Source organism: Mixophyes fleayi, chromosome 4 (genome assembly GCF_038048845.1).
Source record: "Mixophyes fleayi isolate aMixFle1 chromosome 4, aMixFle1.hap1, whole genome shotgun sequence".
Classification (NCBI taxonomy): Eukaryota; Metazoa; Chordata; class Amphibia; order Anura; family Limnodynastidae; genus Mixophyes; species Mixophyes fleayi.
In genome coordinates, this window is record NC_134405.1 from 320,974,560 (window position 1) to 320,990,359 (window position 15,800).

General features: G+C 42.7%; 1 protein-coding gene across 1 annotated transcript in view; it reads left to right on the forward strand.

Annotated features, from left to right (window-relative positions):
* The window catches only part of PWP1 (PWP1 homolog, endonuclein), a 42,564-nt gene that overhangs the window by 6,932 nt on the left and 19,832 nt on the right, over positions 1-15,800 (forward strand). The window contains exons 6-9 of the mRNA XM_075210190.1: positions 401-511; positions 7,533-7,663; positions 11,119-11,192; positions 15,398-15,494. Coding sequence (XP_075066291.1) covers positions 401-511; positions 7,533-7,663; positions 11,119-11,192; positions 15,398-15,494 — 413 coding nt within the window. The remainder of the gene's footprint in view (positions 1-400; positions 512-7,532; positions 7,664-11,118; positions 11,193-15,397; positions 15,495-15,800) is intronic.

Consider the following 15,800-nt stretch of genomic DNA (forward strand, 5'->3'; position numbering starts at 1 on the left):
TCTACCTTGTTATTGTTTAATTGCTTATGTGTTTTAAGTCCCTTAAGCCGTCAGCTCAGCACAAATGAGGCCACACTTTGTGTTCTTTGATGTTAAATTAAATTGAATGGTTTTGGCTTTTTGCTTCTTAGCACTTAATCTTTCAACTCAGTCCCTAATTCTTACCTCCTGGTGCAAATGACCTGTCTCTGTAGCCTTTATATGCTATATTTGTTTGCATTTTAATCCATTATTACCTTTAAAGGGGAAGCATAACCTTTAATGCTAGTGGGGGCTAGTTATACAGACAACCTTCATGGTCATGTGTAGCGGTATTATAATTGAGTTCTCCGACAGAAGACCCTGTTTAATAAGGATTTTCTCCTGTGTTTCTATAAATGTTCCTGCATTTATTCTCCAGTTTACAACCATGAGGAGGACTCTTTCTATGTACATCATGACGTTATCTTACCTGCGTATCCCCTGTGCACTGAGTGGCTGAACTTTGACCCAAGTCCTGAAGAATCTACAGGTAAGCTACATACTGCCCTCAAGGGTGTCACGTTTCCTTGATAACCACAGTAATTTACCTTCTAAATCTGATGTCACAGGGTCCGCGCAGAGCAGTCACGCAGGGTCTGAGTGAGATGTGCGCCTGTTTGTGTCTTCTGTGTGTGTTTTCGCCCTGTGCATGCTCAGAAAGCGAGAGTACGCAACCTTGGCTATTCAGACTTGTGATCTTTTTGCTACTTCCACCCCTTACACTTTAAGAGGCCAAACGGGGGAGCGAAGGGGTTCTCTAATGCAGGCAATGTATATCAAGGGAATGTTTGAGCAATTACATACAGATTCAGACTGGGACGTAGTTGCAGATGTGGCTGAAAAAGTTTGTTATATCCTGGTGGTCAGGAGCTGGTTGGCGAATGATGATGATGACGAACACTCGTACTAATGAACCGTTTGTAATTAGTGGTTGTCACTCTGATTCTGGTGCAATAAATGGAGGCATCATGTTGTGCGTTTTGTAACGAGCAAAGCTTCAGATGCAAGGAAAAATATTTAGCTTGTATGAAGTGATCCTTCTTTCTATTGCCTACATTTGGGTTTATTTAATAACATTTGGAACACATTAAAATTAGTAGTGTAATAGAAGTGGGTCAAGGCCTGTTTCACACATGAATGGCAGGTTACAGGTTTATGAATGGATTTGCACCAAAGGGTGCTAACTGCCTTTGCTTAAAAATCAGATGTGAAATTTTGAATCTGCCATCAGACTGTCTGCTCTGTCTGTCATGCCCAGAATAAAAGTCAATCCCTGCAGAGCCAATTTGGATAACGGTTACAGTGAATTAAGGCATTTAATCTAAAGCATCTGTACCTTCTTCTACTTAAATATTGGTTTTTTTTTACGTTGTTGCTAACGGTCAGCAAACATTTTAATACACAATAGTCCTAATGTGGTTTGTTAGCTGCTTGGTGACTTTATAATAAGCCCCAGAAGGCGATCTGTAAAAGATGGTAAGTGTTGGTTATGTGCAGTAAAACTTTATTTCTCTCCTCTCGGTTGACATTATTACATGAAATCAGAGTTGGCACAATCTCCATGTTGGCTGATCCAGGCTTTGTTTTATTGATGAATCTCACAATAAGTTTATAATATCTTTAGAGCTGTTCACGCGGGGGATCCAAGCTGCTACTTTAACTACATCAAATAATAGCAACTATAATGGATATTTATATAAACTTTAATGAAAATCCTACAGGCATGACTTGTTGCCATATTGATTTAGGGGGACACAGAGGATTATGGGAAACATCTGAAAAGGTTTTGTGTGTATGTAGATATATAGCAGTCATTTTAGGCTCTGAAAGGCTCAGTGCAGTGTTCTTTATTAGTCTTACAGGAAGATTCATGTGCATAAGAAAAAAATCCTCCTTCATGACGACACCATTATCTAATGGGATGTGGTCGAAATGTCGACAATGAAATTGTTTACACCCTAATGTTGACAGTCAGAATGTTGACATGTTCATTAGGTCGACAGGTTGTAAAGTTGACCGTCACAATGTCAACTTAAAGCATTAAATTAAAACAGACAATGCCGCCGGCTGGCTATACCGTGATACCACCTAGGCTGGTACTTGCAAAAGTGGGGGGACAAAAATTGGTCCTCCCAATTTTACGATTGCCAGCTTTAAGAGCTGGGGCTGGTAGCACTATATCAGGAAACCCGCAGCGTGGGGTTGCCCTGCCATTATGTGAGATATCCCCATGTTATAAATAGAACCAGCACAACTAAGAACTGATGCCAGGAGCAAAGACCTAGTTCAGCGTGGTGTATTTGGGTTATTTGTTTTTCCAAGCAAGGATTGTTTGGATCTATGACACATGAAGACTGCTGGATGTAGGCGAGTAATAAAGAGGGTAAAGTAGGGTTTGTGTAGGGGTGTTTTTATTTCAAGTAAAGTAATTTTTACAGTGGTGTGTGTCTGTTTTTATTACATTTTTCTTTGGGCACTACAGGTCCCAGCTTGCGGTTCCCCAAGTGCCAGCATGCCCTGGCAGCCATGGTTATGCTGGTGCTTATAGTACTGCAAGTGCCAGCATGCTCAGACAGTTAATAGGAGTCTGGCCATGTTGGGACTTGTAGTGCGACAGGGACAAAATGTCTTTTTACTATAACATTTTTATTATTCGATTGCACCCACTGCTCCGGGGGTGTGGGAAGAACCCTAGTGCTAACTTTTAATTGCGCAACAGACTAAATCCCTTGAACTTTCTAGCCAAATTTGGCAACGTTTTATTGGTGTTTCCTGTCTCTGCCAGCTCCCTGATGAGATAACTTATCAAATAATCAGCAGTCAAACAATATATCACCTCTGTTTTGTCAGGAAACCGCTCCTGGCTACCTTTACCCATCTCAAACCGCACTCGTGACTTGGAAGTTTACTGTAAGGAGACACATAGGATTCTAGCAATTCAATCTGGCACTCACTATCCCTAAGGGTACAGATCTAACTGGTCCCTTCCCCAACACAGGCGCACACTTTCACACCTCTTCTCTGCCACAATCTACCTATAAGGCCTGTAGAACGCCTATGACTTAATTACCCAATTGCGCACACTCTGTGCTCTGCTAGCTAAAAGAGTTAACACTTCCCAAACTGGTATTTAAAGAGTTAACACATCCAAGCAATCGGCCTCTTCTAAACAGGAAGTGAAGTAGTTTACAGCAATAAGGACAGCACTTATTACATTTTAGATTTAATATACAAAAGAGTACAATGCGTACAGGTTATAAAAACAAGAAAAGACGACAACATAAGCGAAACATGTAAAATAAAATGAATAAAGTTTCAGAGTATAAACTTGCATACGGGTTGTATAATCTGGGAAATTGGCTTTGAAGATGGACAGTTTATCAATGTTGATTGATTTCCCAAAAGTCTGACAATATCTTGTAAGTGATCTTATTTTTTAAAGACACTTTTTCCACCTTTCCCTTTGTTATGGCCTATAAATTGATTTGAGCAGCTTCCACTTCTGCCTTTGTAATGGGGTTGGCCTCCATGGTAGGTCTGTGACACCATTTTTCAACCACAATTTACATCTTCCCTGTTTAATACCCAATGCTATAATGTAACATATCTTTTCTGGGGAGTGTCGCACATACAGAATTTTATCATGAATTAAAAAAAATTTACCAAACAGAGATAAGTCAAGTGTATTAGTTGAGCTGATACTCATTTCCTCTCTTTCCCTGCGTGACATACAGCTTTATTTATGAGCTGCCCTACATCATACTATCTATGAATATGTTTGATCACTAATTTTATCGAATGTTAGTGGTATTTTAGAAATAGAATTATATTTGCCTATGTTAAATATAGCAAGCCATCTTGTGGTCCCAGCCCATGTCTTCTGGTGTAAGACCCCCATGCTGAGACTGTTCCCTAAAGTCTTTTTAGGTGTCATAAACCACTGTTACCAGGACATAGCTCACCCCATGAGGTCTTTGAAGCTGTACAGTTTCCCCTAATGGTGACAATGTTATCTTGTAGTTCCTGGGTCTGCAGGGCTACAGAATAAACACGGGCCAGTGTTTATGGCCTCACATGTTACACATTGAGCTAGGTCACTAACTCTGTGAGAGCAGACATTGCTTTGCAAGTCATTTGCATTACACCCTAAAGCTGGGTACACGCTACAGGGTTTTTGTCCAATAATCGGCTCAACCAGCCGACATACGACCGCTCGCTCGAAAGTCGGGTCAGTGTGTGTAGCGACACGATGGTCGAAAGTCTGCCCAAATGGACGATTGCCGCCTCATTTGGTTGGTCGTACCGTTAAATATTTTCGTTCCAATCTCCTTTCCGTTGTGTAGTGTGTATAAACTTCCGACCGATCCGATCAATGTTGCTTCAGTGTGTACGAAATTAAAATCATTGCTCACGACAACATGGCTGTAAAAAAAGTCGCTAACTGGATGTCCGCTCTTCCCTTTATCGTCTAAAACAAGGCAAGTGTGTATGCAGTCCATGGACTGAGCGATCGGACCATCGATCGGCATAAAAAGTTGGTGGAAAATTCTGTAGCTTTATTACAGAGAAGCTCAGATTATAAATGGATTCATTTGATATACAGTCTTTACAATGCAGTCCCTTATGATTCTGCTTTGTTCACTACAGTTATGTTATGGGTTAATCCTTATAACTGTGATTCCTCCCTTTTCATTTTCACTACATTTTCTGATAAATGATATAATAAACTCTTAGCCCTTCTGGCTCACATTGAGTATTTACATTTTGTGCATGTTCCCGACTTTGTTTGTTGTATGTCATCAAGCTCGTTAGCAAGATCTCTTCCCAAACCAGTGTAGGCGAAGGACACAGGACATCGATCTAGCCTCGTACAAAGAGCTTTTATACTGCACAAGTTGCACGGCCTTCCCACTAATGCCACCCATGCTGGGAAATTTACAGAACTGGAAGAGATAATTCGGTGACCTAACAATAATTTTGTTTTTATTAGGTTTCCAGTCACAAGGGGGTAGGGGTGTGTGTGCAAAAGCAAACAAAGGTTTTGGAACCCACAGTCTGATTATAATAGTACTTTTTCAGTACAGTTTAGAACATAAAAAGAAAAGCTGGTTGGTTTGCGGTACAGAACCTTTTTGCCTAGTTGCCCGTTTCAGGTTATCTGGATGGATTGTTTGAACTAATTTTTAATTTGTGAATTTCAAAATGTTCTTAGACCAATGAGAAGAGTTTGGGAGTAGTTCTATTTTGAGCTGCTCACCTTGCAGAGTGATCTTGCTGTCATTAGGGGGGTAGTGAGTGGCACCCACACTTTTGCTTCAATTGGACCTGTTATGCGGATTGCCTATGTTTTATTAATTTAAATAAAAAGCAAAATATTACTATAATATTTGGTAATATTTTTTTTTATTCCCTATGAAAGAACATATCTGATATGTAAATGACTCTGCTCAGACATTCTATGTAAAGCTGGTCTGTCTCTGCTCCGCTATCATCAATATCCGCTTCTTTGTAAGCTGTTGTCACTCCTTACTAGTGTCCCCTCTACAGTGCCTGCCTTCCTCGCTCCCCCCTCCATGGTGTCTGCACTACTGGTACTTGCGATATAGAAGACCTGGGAGCACTGATATACTGAGACTGGAGCATTTACATAAACAGTGCTGCGAAAAGTATTTGCCCCGTCCTGATTTTCTTCTATTAATGAGGCTTTTAGATCTAAGACCATCTAATATAAATGAACAAATAACACTTTATGTTTTTATTTAGTGTACAACATTATCCAACACCAACTGGCACTGTGGGGGGGGAATAAATTGCCCCATAGTTAAATTAACCCAATTAAAGAGAGAAACAGATTCTGCGTAGTGAACATAGTCCGTATTGATTACAGCACTGCGTATTATAAACCTCGCTTGTTTTGACCCTTACCATCGGTCAAGTTGCCAGCACAAAGTGTCAATAAACACATTATGCCACGATCAGAGGAAATCCCTGAAGAGATCTGAAAAAGTCAATATCCGTTTGAAAAGGGTTATAAAGCCATTCCTAAGGCTTTGGGGCTCCGTTGAACCACAGTGAGAGCCACAATCTCCAAATGGTGAACACTTGGAGCAGTAGTGAATCTTGACGGCAGCGGGCGCTTTGCCTATAGTTACCCAAGGCATAAAATCATCCAGGAAGTCTCAAAGGATCCTACAATAATATCCAAATAATTGCAAACTTCTCTTGCCTCGGACTTCACAATCAGAAAGAGACTTTGCAAAATGGGTTTCATGGAAGAGGTACCTGGTGGAAACCACTGCTAACCACGAAGAACATACCTGCTCGTCTCTCATTTGCCAACAAGCATCAGGAAGATCTACAAACATGGAACCACATGGCAAACTTTTCGGATGACATTGGTCACATCATGTCTGGCTTAAGCAAATGCAACATCCCACTCGGAAGAACATCTGACCAACAGTCAAACATGGTGGTGGTACGACAATGGTGTGGGAGGGCTGGGCTGCCTCATGGTCTGGATGACTTGGCATAATTGAACGAACCATGACTTCTACTGTGCATCGGAGAATTCTTAAGGAGAAAGACTGGTCATCTATCCGTGAGCTTGGAGCGTCACATTTATTTTGTTCACTTTATCCTGGATTACATTTTGTTTAATGATCTCAAAATATACAATAATAGAGGACATCAGGAAAGGGGCAAACGCTTTTTCATGGCACTATATCATCATCATCATCATTTATTTATATAGCGCCACTAATTCCGCAGCGCTGTACACAGGACTCGCATCAGTCCCTGCCCCAATGGAGCTTACAGTCCAAATTCCCTAACATACACACACACACAGACTAGGGTCAATTAGCAACTGTTACAAGTGAGCCTTGGAGAACTTGGAAATTGGTAAAGAGCGAAAATATTTATGAAACGCATCTCTTGCATGTCAGCTTGTAATTAAAAACAAAACTCCATAGCGAGCTTGTGTAAGCCAAAAGTTGTATTCGTATTGTTTTTTTTTCCTTTGTTCTATACAATCACCTGGATTAGGCAGAGTTTTGCGATTTCATTTCAGTAGCCCATTCATCCCAATCAGAATTAAGGTGGCTACTCACACCGATGTTGGCCAACTGGATGGTTATTGGGCATGCCTGAAAATGTGGTTCATCTGTGTGTGTGTGGAGGGTGGGAGCGATCCTATTGGGGCCCATTGTACCCCTGGGATCTCCATGAAATTCATCCAAGTTGGCTACCCATGTATGTGGCCAGATTGGACTGTTATTCTATTGTGCTTGAGCCAAGCAACGGGATCTGGCAAATATGTGCCCAACGTTGGCTTTCACCAGTGTTGTGCAATTTAGACTAAAATGAAAGCAGTAGGGTATAGCACAACACACTTTTAAATGAGCCCTTGTTTGTATTACCGTAGGTTTAGAACAGCTTTTTTTTTTATTTTTATTTTTTTATTATTTTGCTCCAGTTATTAGTGTCTGATCTGTTGATTTCTATTTCACCAGGAAATTACGTAGCTGTCGGTAACATGACCCCCGTCATTGACGTCTGGGACATTGATCTGGTGGACTGCCTAGAGCCTGCCTTCTCCCTTGGAAGCAAGAAAATGAAAAAGAAAAAAAAGAAAGGGAAAAAGGTAATTGTGTATGTATGTGTATTATTTTCCATATAACCCATTGAGGGCCAGTTACAGCTCATGGGTAATGGAATTGGATCGCAGAATTGACAATAAATGCCAATGTGGTTGCTGCACTTGATGAGAAACAGATTGGAGACAAATGTTAGGATTGTTCAGTGGTGCTCGGTAATTTGTTACTGGATTATAAGCAAAGAAGCTCTATAGAATAGTGTATTGTTCAGGGAAATGTAACACAGTGAGCTGCTCCATAGTCATTTATAGCTGTCATCTTGTAAAATACAGATTTATGTGAATCCGTCAGTGTTCGTTTTATTTAGAGGAAAGCATTATGTTGACAAAGGATAATAATACCTGAGAAGATTTATGGGAGTGTAATCTCTAGTATATATTTTTCACTGTTTTATAGTTGTATAGAAATATATTTTTTATGTAACATAAAGTGCATCTGTTGCCTACACACTGTGGAGGCAGCTATGTTAGAGTCTGAACCAAGAATCATGAGACTGCGGCCTATCCATTCACTACCAACCAAAGACAGCACGGAGACTGCAGCCTATCCATTCACTACCAACCAGAGACAGCACGGAGACTGCAGCCTATCCATTCACTACCAACCAGAGACAGCACGGAGACTGCAGCCTATCCATTCACTACCAACCAGAGACAGCACGGAGACTGCGGCCTATCCATTCACTACCAACCAGAGACAGCACGGAGACTGCAGCCTATCCATTCACTACCAACCAGAGACAGCACGGAGACTGCGGCCTATCCATTCACCACTAACCAGAGACAGCACGGAGACTGCAGCCTATCCATTCACTACCAACCAGAGACATCCCTGAGACTGCGGCCTATACATTCACTACCAACCAGAGACATCCCTGAGACTGCAGCCTATCCATTCACAACCAACCAGAGACAACGCAGAGACTGCGGCCTATCCACCTATCCATTCACTACCAACCAGAGACAGCACAGGGACTGCGGCCTATCCACCTATCCATTCACTACCAACCAGAGACCGCACAGAGACTGCGGCCTATCCATTCACTACCAACCAGAGGCAGCACGGAAACTGCAGCCTATCCATTCACTACCAACCAGAGACAACGCGGAGACTGCGGCCTATCCATTCCCTACAAACCAGAGACAACACGGAGACTGCGGCCTATCCATTCCCTACCAACCAGAGACAGCACGGAGACTGCGGCCTATCCATTCACTACCAACCAGAGACAACGCGGAGACTGCGGCCTATCCATTCCCTACTAACCAGAGACAGCACGGAGACTGCGGCCTATCCATTCCCTACCAACCAGAGACAGCACGGAGACTGCGGCCTATCCATTCACTACCAACCAGAGACAACGCGGAGACTGCGGCCTATCCATTCCCTACTAACCAGAGACAGCACGGAGACTGCGGCTTATCCATTCCCTACCAACCAGAGACAGCACGGAGACTGCGGCCTATCCATTCCCTACCAACCAGAGACAGCACGGAGACTGCAGCCTATCCATTCACTACCAACCAGAGACAGCACGGAGACTGCAGCCTATCCATTCACTACCAACCAGAGACAGCACGGAGACTGCAGCCTATCCATTCCCTACCAACCAGAGACATCCCTGAGACTGCGGTCTATCCATTCCCTACCAACCAGAGACAGCACGGAGACTGCAGCCTATCCATTCCCTACCAACCAGAGACAGCACGGAGACTGCAGCCTATCCATTCCCTACCAACCAGAGACAGCACGGAGACTGCAGCCTATCCATTCACTACCAACCAGAGACGGCACTGAGACTACGACCTGTACCTTCCCTACCAACCAGAGACGGCACTGACACTGCAACCTATCCATTCACTACAAGCCAGAGACGGCACGGAGACTGCGGCCTATCCATTCCCTACCAACCAGAGACAGCACGGAGACTGTGGCCTGTCCACTCCCTACCAACCAGAGACGGCACTGAGACTACGACCTGTACCTTCCCTACCAACCAGAGACGGCACTGAGACTGCAGCCTATCCATTCACTACCAACCAGAGACATCCCTGAGACTGCAGCCTATCCATTCACAACCAACCAGAGACAACGCAGAGACTGCGGCCTATCCACCTATCCATTCACTACCAACCAGAGACAGCACAGGGACTGCGGCCTATCCACCTATCCATTCACTACCAACCAGAGACCGCACAGAGACTGCGGCCTATCCATTCACTACCAACCAGAGGCAGCACGGAAACTGCAGCCTATCCATTCACTACCAACCAGAGACAACGCGGAGACTGCGGCCTATCCATTCCCTACAAACCAGAGACAGCACGGAGACTGCGGCCTATCCATTCCCTACCAACCAGAGACAGCACGGAGACTGCGGCCTATCCATTCCCTACCAACCAGAGACAGCACGGAGACTGCGGCCTATCCATTCACTACCAACCAGAGACAACGCGGAGACTGCGGCCTATCCATTCCCTACTAACCAGAGACAACGCGGAGACTGCGGCCTATCCATTCCCTACTAACCAGAGACAGCACGGAGACTGCAGCCTATCCATTCCCTACCAACCAGAGACATCCCTGAGACTGCGGTCTATCCATTCCCTACCAACCAGAGACAGCACGGAGACTGCAGCCTATCCATTCACTACCAACCAGAGACGGCACTGAGACTACGACCTGTACCTTCCCTACCAACCAGAGACGGCACTGACACTGCAACCTATCCATTCACTACAAGCCAGAGACGGCACGGAGACTGCGGCCTATCCATTCCCTACCAACCAGAGACGGCACGGAGACTGCGGCCTATCCATTCCCTACCAACCAGAGACAGCACGGAGACTGGCCTGTCCACTCCCTACCAACCAGAGACGGCACTGAGACTACGACCTGTACCTTCCCTACCAACCAGAGACGGCACTGAGACTGCGACCTATCCATTCACTACAAGCCAGAGTCTAATGAGACCTCTCCAGAGACAGTGATTGTAACCGTGATTGGCAGCTGTGTCATAATGCTTGGCCTTAGACAGCATTTGCAACCCTGTTGGTTTTTGCTAAAAGTATTGTTAAAGTGAGCTGTGTTACTCTTGCAGTTTGTTACACTTTTTACTGGTGGATATTGTTTAATGTAGTACTTGGCTTATTAGTTTTGCAAGTTTTTTTTTTTTTTTTTTCAATTTATTTTATATTTAGGAAAATCCATAAAGAAGTGTACAAATGTTATGCTGTCCAAACTAATGTGCCGGGATAATCTCCTTGTTTGTAAGATCTGGCAAGAATTTAGCCAGTCTTTCTGAGATACTGGGCGATCTGTTGGCACGCTATGGCACATTGCTCTGCACGCTAGTGAAGTCTCGGCACTTGTCTGCATAAGTGACTTTTATGCAGGTTTGCTAGCATCAATAGATGTAACATTGTTATCCTTATTCCTACAGGGTGCCACTTCAGGGGAAGCGCAAGAAGGTCATTCTGACGCAGTCCTAGATCTCGCATGGAATAAGCAAATTCGGTAAATTAATTATTTGTTTGTTTACTTTATATTTATTCAAAGCTGCACTACCACCCTGTAAAAGATTTTATTAAAATGCCTCTGTAATACAGAATCGACAAATCTGTTTTGCTCGCCAACTTTAAATGCCACTATGAACAGCGCAGGTAATGGGTTCCAAATTAAAATCTGTGCACAAAAGAATATAAAAAAATAATGTCAGAAATCTTACCAAGGACAACCATATAGTTACAACTTGATGCTTTAGTACAGGGTTGTCCAACCCGCGGTCCAGCCTGTCTGTAAATGTGGCCCAGTGGTTGTGGCGAGGGGGCAGCGCTGTTAATGAAAAAAATATCCTGCAAAAAAAAAAATACTTGCCTTGCGGTCACGTCAGCTGGCGCTCCGGCTCCCTCCCTGGTCTCCTCCTCCGTGCGGTGCTCGCAGTGAATGTTGGGGGTGACGTCATCACACCCGACATCCATTGCGTAGCGCAGCACAGAGGAGTCACCCGCACGAACTATCAGCAGCAGTGAAAGATTGTCCAGTATCTTATTGTTGTTACTCTGAATTTGGACTTTCTGCACCATGCAATTATGAACTAGCTGTGTTCTCTGTATGTATCTAATATAAATATTAAGAGATGATTGTATTTTTAATATTTTAAACCATTTTAAATGTGCAGTGCTGAGAAGGGTGAAATTATCACCCACTGTTACCCTCATCGGAGGCTGCTCCATGAGCCATTTTTCCCGCCACCCTATCTTTAAATCTCTGTAGATTTCTATTAGTCCTCCTGATGCTACCTATATCGGTGACCATTTCAAACTGGTCAATAAAAAAAATGATTCATGGGTGCAGAAAGAGAGGAAAAAAAAGTTTTTGGCATTTAATTCCCCGAACCCCACTAAGGGGCAGATACAGGTAAGTTAAATTGCAGCTAGTAATGGGACTACTGCTTTAATCATGATTCTGCAACAGGTTTCCTAACTCTTACTTACTTCATTTCCAAGTAAGTTTAATATGTTAACTATGTTTTCTATTTTATTTTGGATGATCAGCTATCGTTAGTGTTAGTGTATTTTATGTGTGGCCCAAACCAACTTGTCGTCTTCCAATGTGGCCCAGGGAAGCTAAAAGGTTGGACACTCCTGCTTTAGGAGATTCAGACACAAAATGTTAAAAAAGCTACTTACATATAAAAATAAAAAAATCTGAAAAAATAAATACAAAATATTAAAGAGCAGGAGTACTGGATCAAACCATACATCTAAAGTATGAGCTCATACACTTATATGATGTAAGGAACTTTTTTCAAACAATTTCTATACACTGTCAATCACAATATTGGACTAGAAAGAATAATTAGGAAACATGGTTCCCACAAGACAATCTTATAATAAACAGTCGCAATGTAGATGTCCGATATCGGTAGATGAACCTACCTTGAAGTTGATATTGAGTGCGGAGATTCTAGCGGAACTCTGAAGACAATTTCCCTCCAGTCCTAACACAAGTCTAATGTGTAAGGCGTCAACAAATAGTTGTTCCTGCAATAAGCCGGAATGAATACCAGTCAGGATGCAAAGTCAGTTCAGACGGCGATGGTAAAAATCAACTAAACTGCACAGGTCTCTCACACTCACTTGGACATCGGCGCAAGATGTCTTTGAGGATGTTCCAGCGACACCTTGCTCCGAATTGAATCTCCCCCTAACAGTGTTTCTGAAATTAGAGTCTGGAGTTCCTGAACCTTTGTTTTAATTAGCCAGGAGTCTATTTTAATAACGTTACTCGTTATTACACATTTATGCATTCCCCAAACTGTTGCCTGAGAAATAATATCTGACTTATTGTCTTGAAAGGAAGTGGTTATATTTGATGCTAATTGGCCTTGCATTAGTGTATCAATTACTATGGTCTTGTTAAGTCTCTGGGTCTGAGACATAGGAGCAGGATTACACAAGATGTAATCGGGAGCAGTTGGATGTAATGCTCTCCAGCAGTCAATTAACGGATTGTTACGTAGTGGCAGCCTGATTCTCCTAGATTTTGTATATGAGATTTTGTATAACTTAGAGGATGAATCCAGGGGTATTGAAGTCACCCCTCACAATATATCGTACTGATCAGTGCTTGGTAGATATTCGATTTTGCTAATATATAGAATTCCTGTTCTATATACTCGGTTGCAAATCGATATCAACCTTCAGAGTTTGTATGTTCTTTTATATACAATGTATGGGATATGGTGAGCAGATGACCTGTGCTATACCCCATCCACCGCCTATTGTCTTAGAATCCGACCTTTTGCACCCTTTAAAACCTCAGATATCGATGCTTCCATACAGTCTCATGCATCCTGCAGGGATGAGGTGCTGCGTATATGGGGCGAAATCTTCCTTCATCTTTGTATTTTCCTCTTCAGCTCTTTGTTTTACCTCTGAAACAATCTGTTTTACTTCCTGAATTAAGGCCGTAGAAGTAGACATTAGTTGGTACAGACTCCCCAGAAGTGTTGGCGGGTTGATGCCTCTGATTCTCCCCTATTAGATTAATCTTCTGAAATCTGCATTTTGAATGTTTCAGTGGCAGGATAGCGGGCTTCCCCTGGAGGCAATGGTTGGTCTTATTTAGTTCTTACCCTGTTTAAGGGGTGTTTTTGTGCCTTTTAACGTTGCCCATGTTCCATGCAAAGGGGATTATTGGTGTCTTAAAGGCTGTTTGGGAGCAGCAACGTCGCACCTTCTCGGCAAGCTGCACCCACTCTGCATTTAACTTTCTGATGCAGAATAAGCATGGAATTTTTGGGCTAGACTGTATCAGAGAGCTGGCATTATATTATGATCACATGTCTCCTCTCCCAGACAAAGCTAGATCATACGTTTAAAAAGCCAAAGTGTGAATGGGAAAAGTATCTGTGAGATCTGCCCCGGGCAATTGTATATGTTGTTCCCTGACATGCTTTAACTTTGCCCCAACTGCTTCTGTTCCTGTAACAGCCTATCCTATTGCTTAGGACTTTTTTTTGGTATTTGTAATTTCTATTAGTTAATTTGTAATTATATGATTAACCTAATATAACTACAAATACCATAAAAATTGGTTAAGCAATATGATTATAATGTCTTGAATGCATCAGTGACATTTAAGTGTTTAAGACATATTAATGAGAAGACAATGTCCATATTTTAAATCTCATTGAACTGTTACTGCAGAGTTAGCATTGGCTCCGTTCCGGACTGACCTCTGCATTTTAACGTGTCTCTTATTGCTCAATATACTGGTGTTTGGGCGTTTGCAGGGTATAAATTGCAAAAATCCTCAATTTTTATTAATTATGTTCCTAGATACGGCTTTGATTGTTTTCAGAATTGTTTTATTATAAAAAAAGGATTGTCCCTAGGTTATAGGAAGAGGTAACATGTAGCTCTCCAGCTGTTTCAGCAAGCACAGCCAGGTCTCATAATAAAGAGGTTGGCGTGGTATGCTGGTACCTGTAGTTTCACAGCAGCCGGAGAGCTACATGTTTCCAGTTTTGGAGAATAAATTAAAGGGTGAATTTCACTAGCAGCTGCACATAAGTAGTTGTCAATCATAAATGATAAACCATTAAATAACATGTTTCCAAAATTGTCTGTTTAGTTCCTTTGTGCGCACAAAAAGCATTTTAATAACTCCCGACTGATGGACTATAGAGAAAATAAGTCTCAGAGAATCCATTAGTGAACCTTTACTGCCTTTTTTAATTTGATCAAAAACATATTTTAGGCCAATTGCTAATGACACAAATCTGTGTTTAATTCGGGTTCTCTTTTATTCTCGGAAATGTTTATGTGTAATTTGTTTTTTGTTTTTTTTGCATTTGTTTGCGTCATAGCCTAAATACTACTCAAAAATAAAATATTTAAGTACATTGGAAAAGTACAAATGTTGTATCTGCTTTAAAGTCACAATGAACAGAAGGGTTTTCATCCCTTTTACTAATTGTTTGTCCTGTATTTCTCTCTGACTCGATGATCCGATCTCATTTTACTGGGTTCGCCATCTTTACAGAGTGCCCAGGTGCCTCTCCACTATGCCCGCCCTACCATGAACCTCTTAGCGGTGGTTTCAGCCTTCTGTTGCTCTCCAGCTCTTCTCTTTCCATGTCCTCCAAAAGGACTCCGTGCTATACTATTATATTGTATTACATGACAGCGGTATTGTTTCTCTTTCTCCTGCAGTAATGTCCTGGCCAGTGCCTCGGCTGATAATACAGTGCTTCTGTGGGATCTGTCTGTGGGCAAACCAGCTGCCAGTCTTACCATGCACACGGACAAGGTACAGTATAACTCGCATTGCTAAGGTATATCATTTATCCACTAGAGCTGCATGGTGAAATATACAGATACAAAACTAGAGAGAGACCCTGCCAGGAGAGCCATATCACAGTGGATACTGCGCTCGCCCCCCCCCCCCCCCATATCACAGTGGATACTGCGCTCGCCCCCCCCCCCCCCATATCACAGTGGATACTGCGCTGGCCCCCCCCCTCCCATATCACAGTGGATACTGCGCTCGCCCCCCCCCATATCACAGTGGATACTGCGCTCGCCCCCCCCCCCCCATATCACAGTGGATACTGCG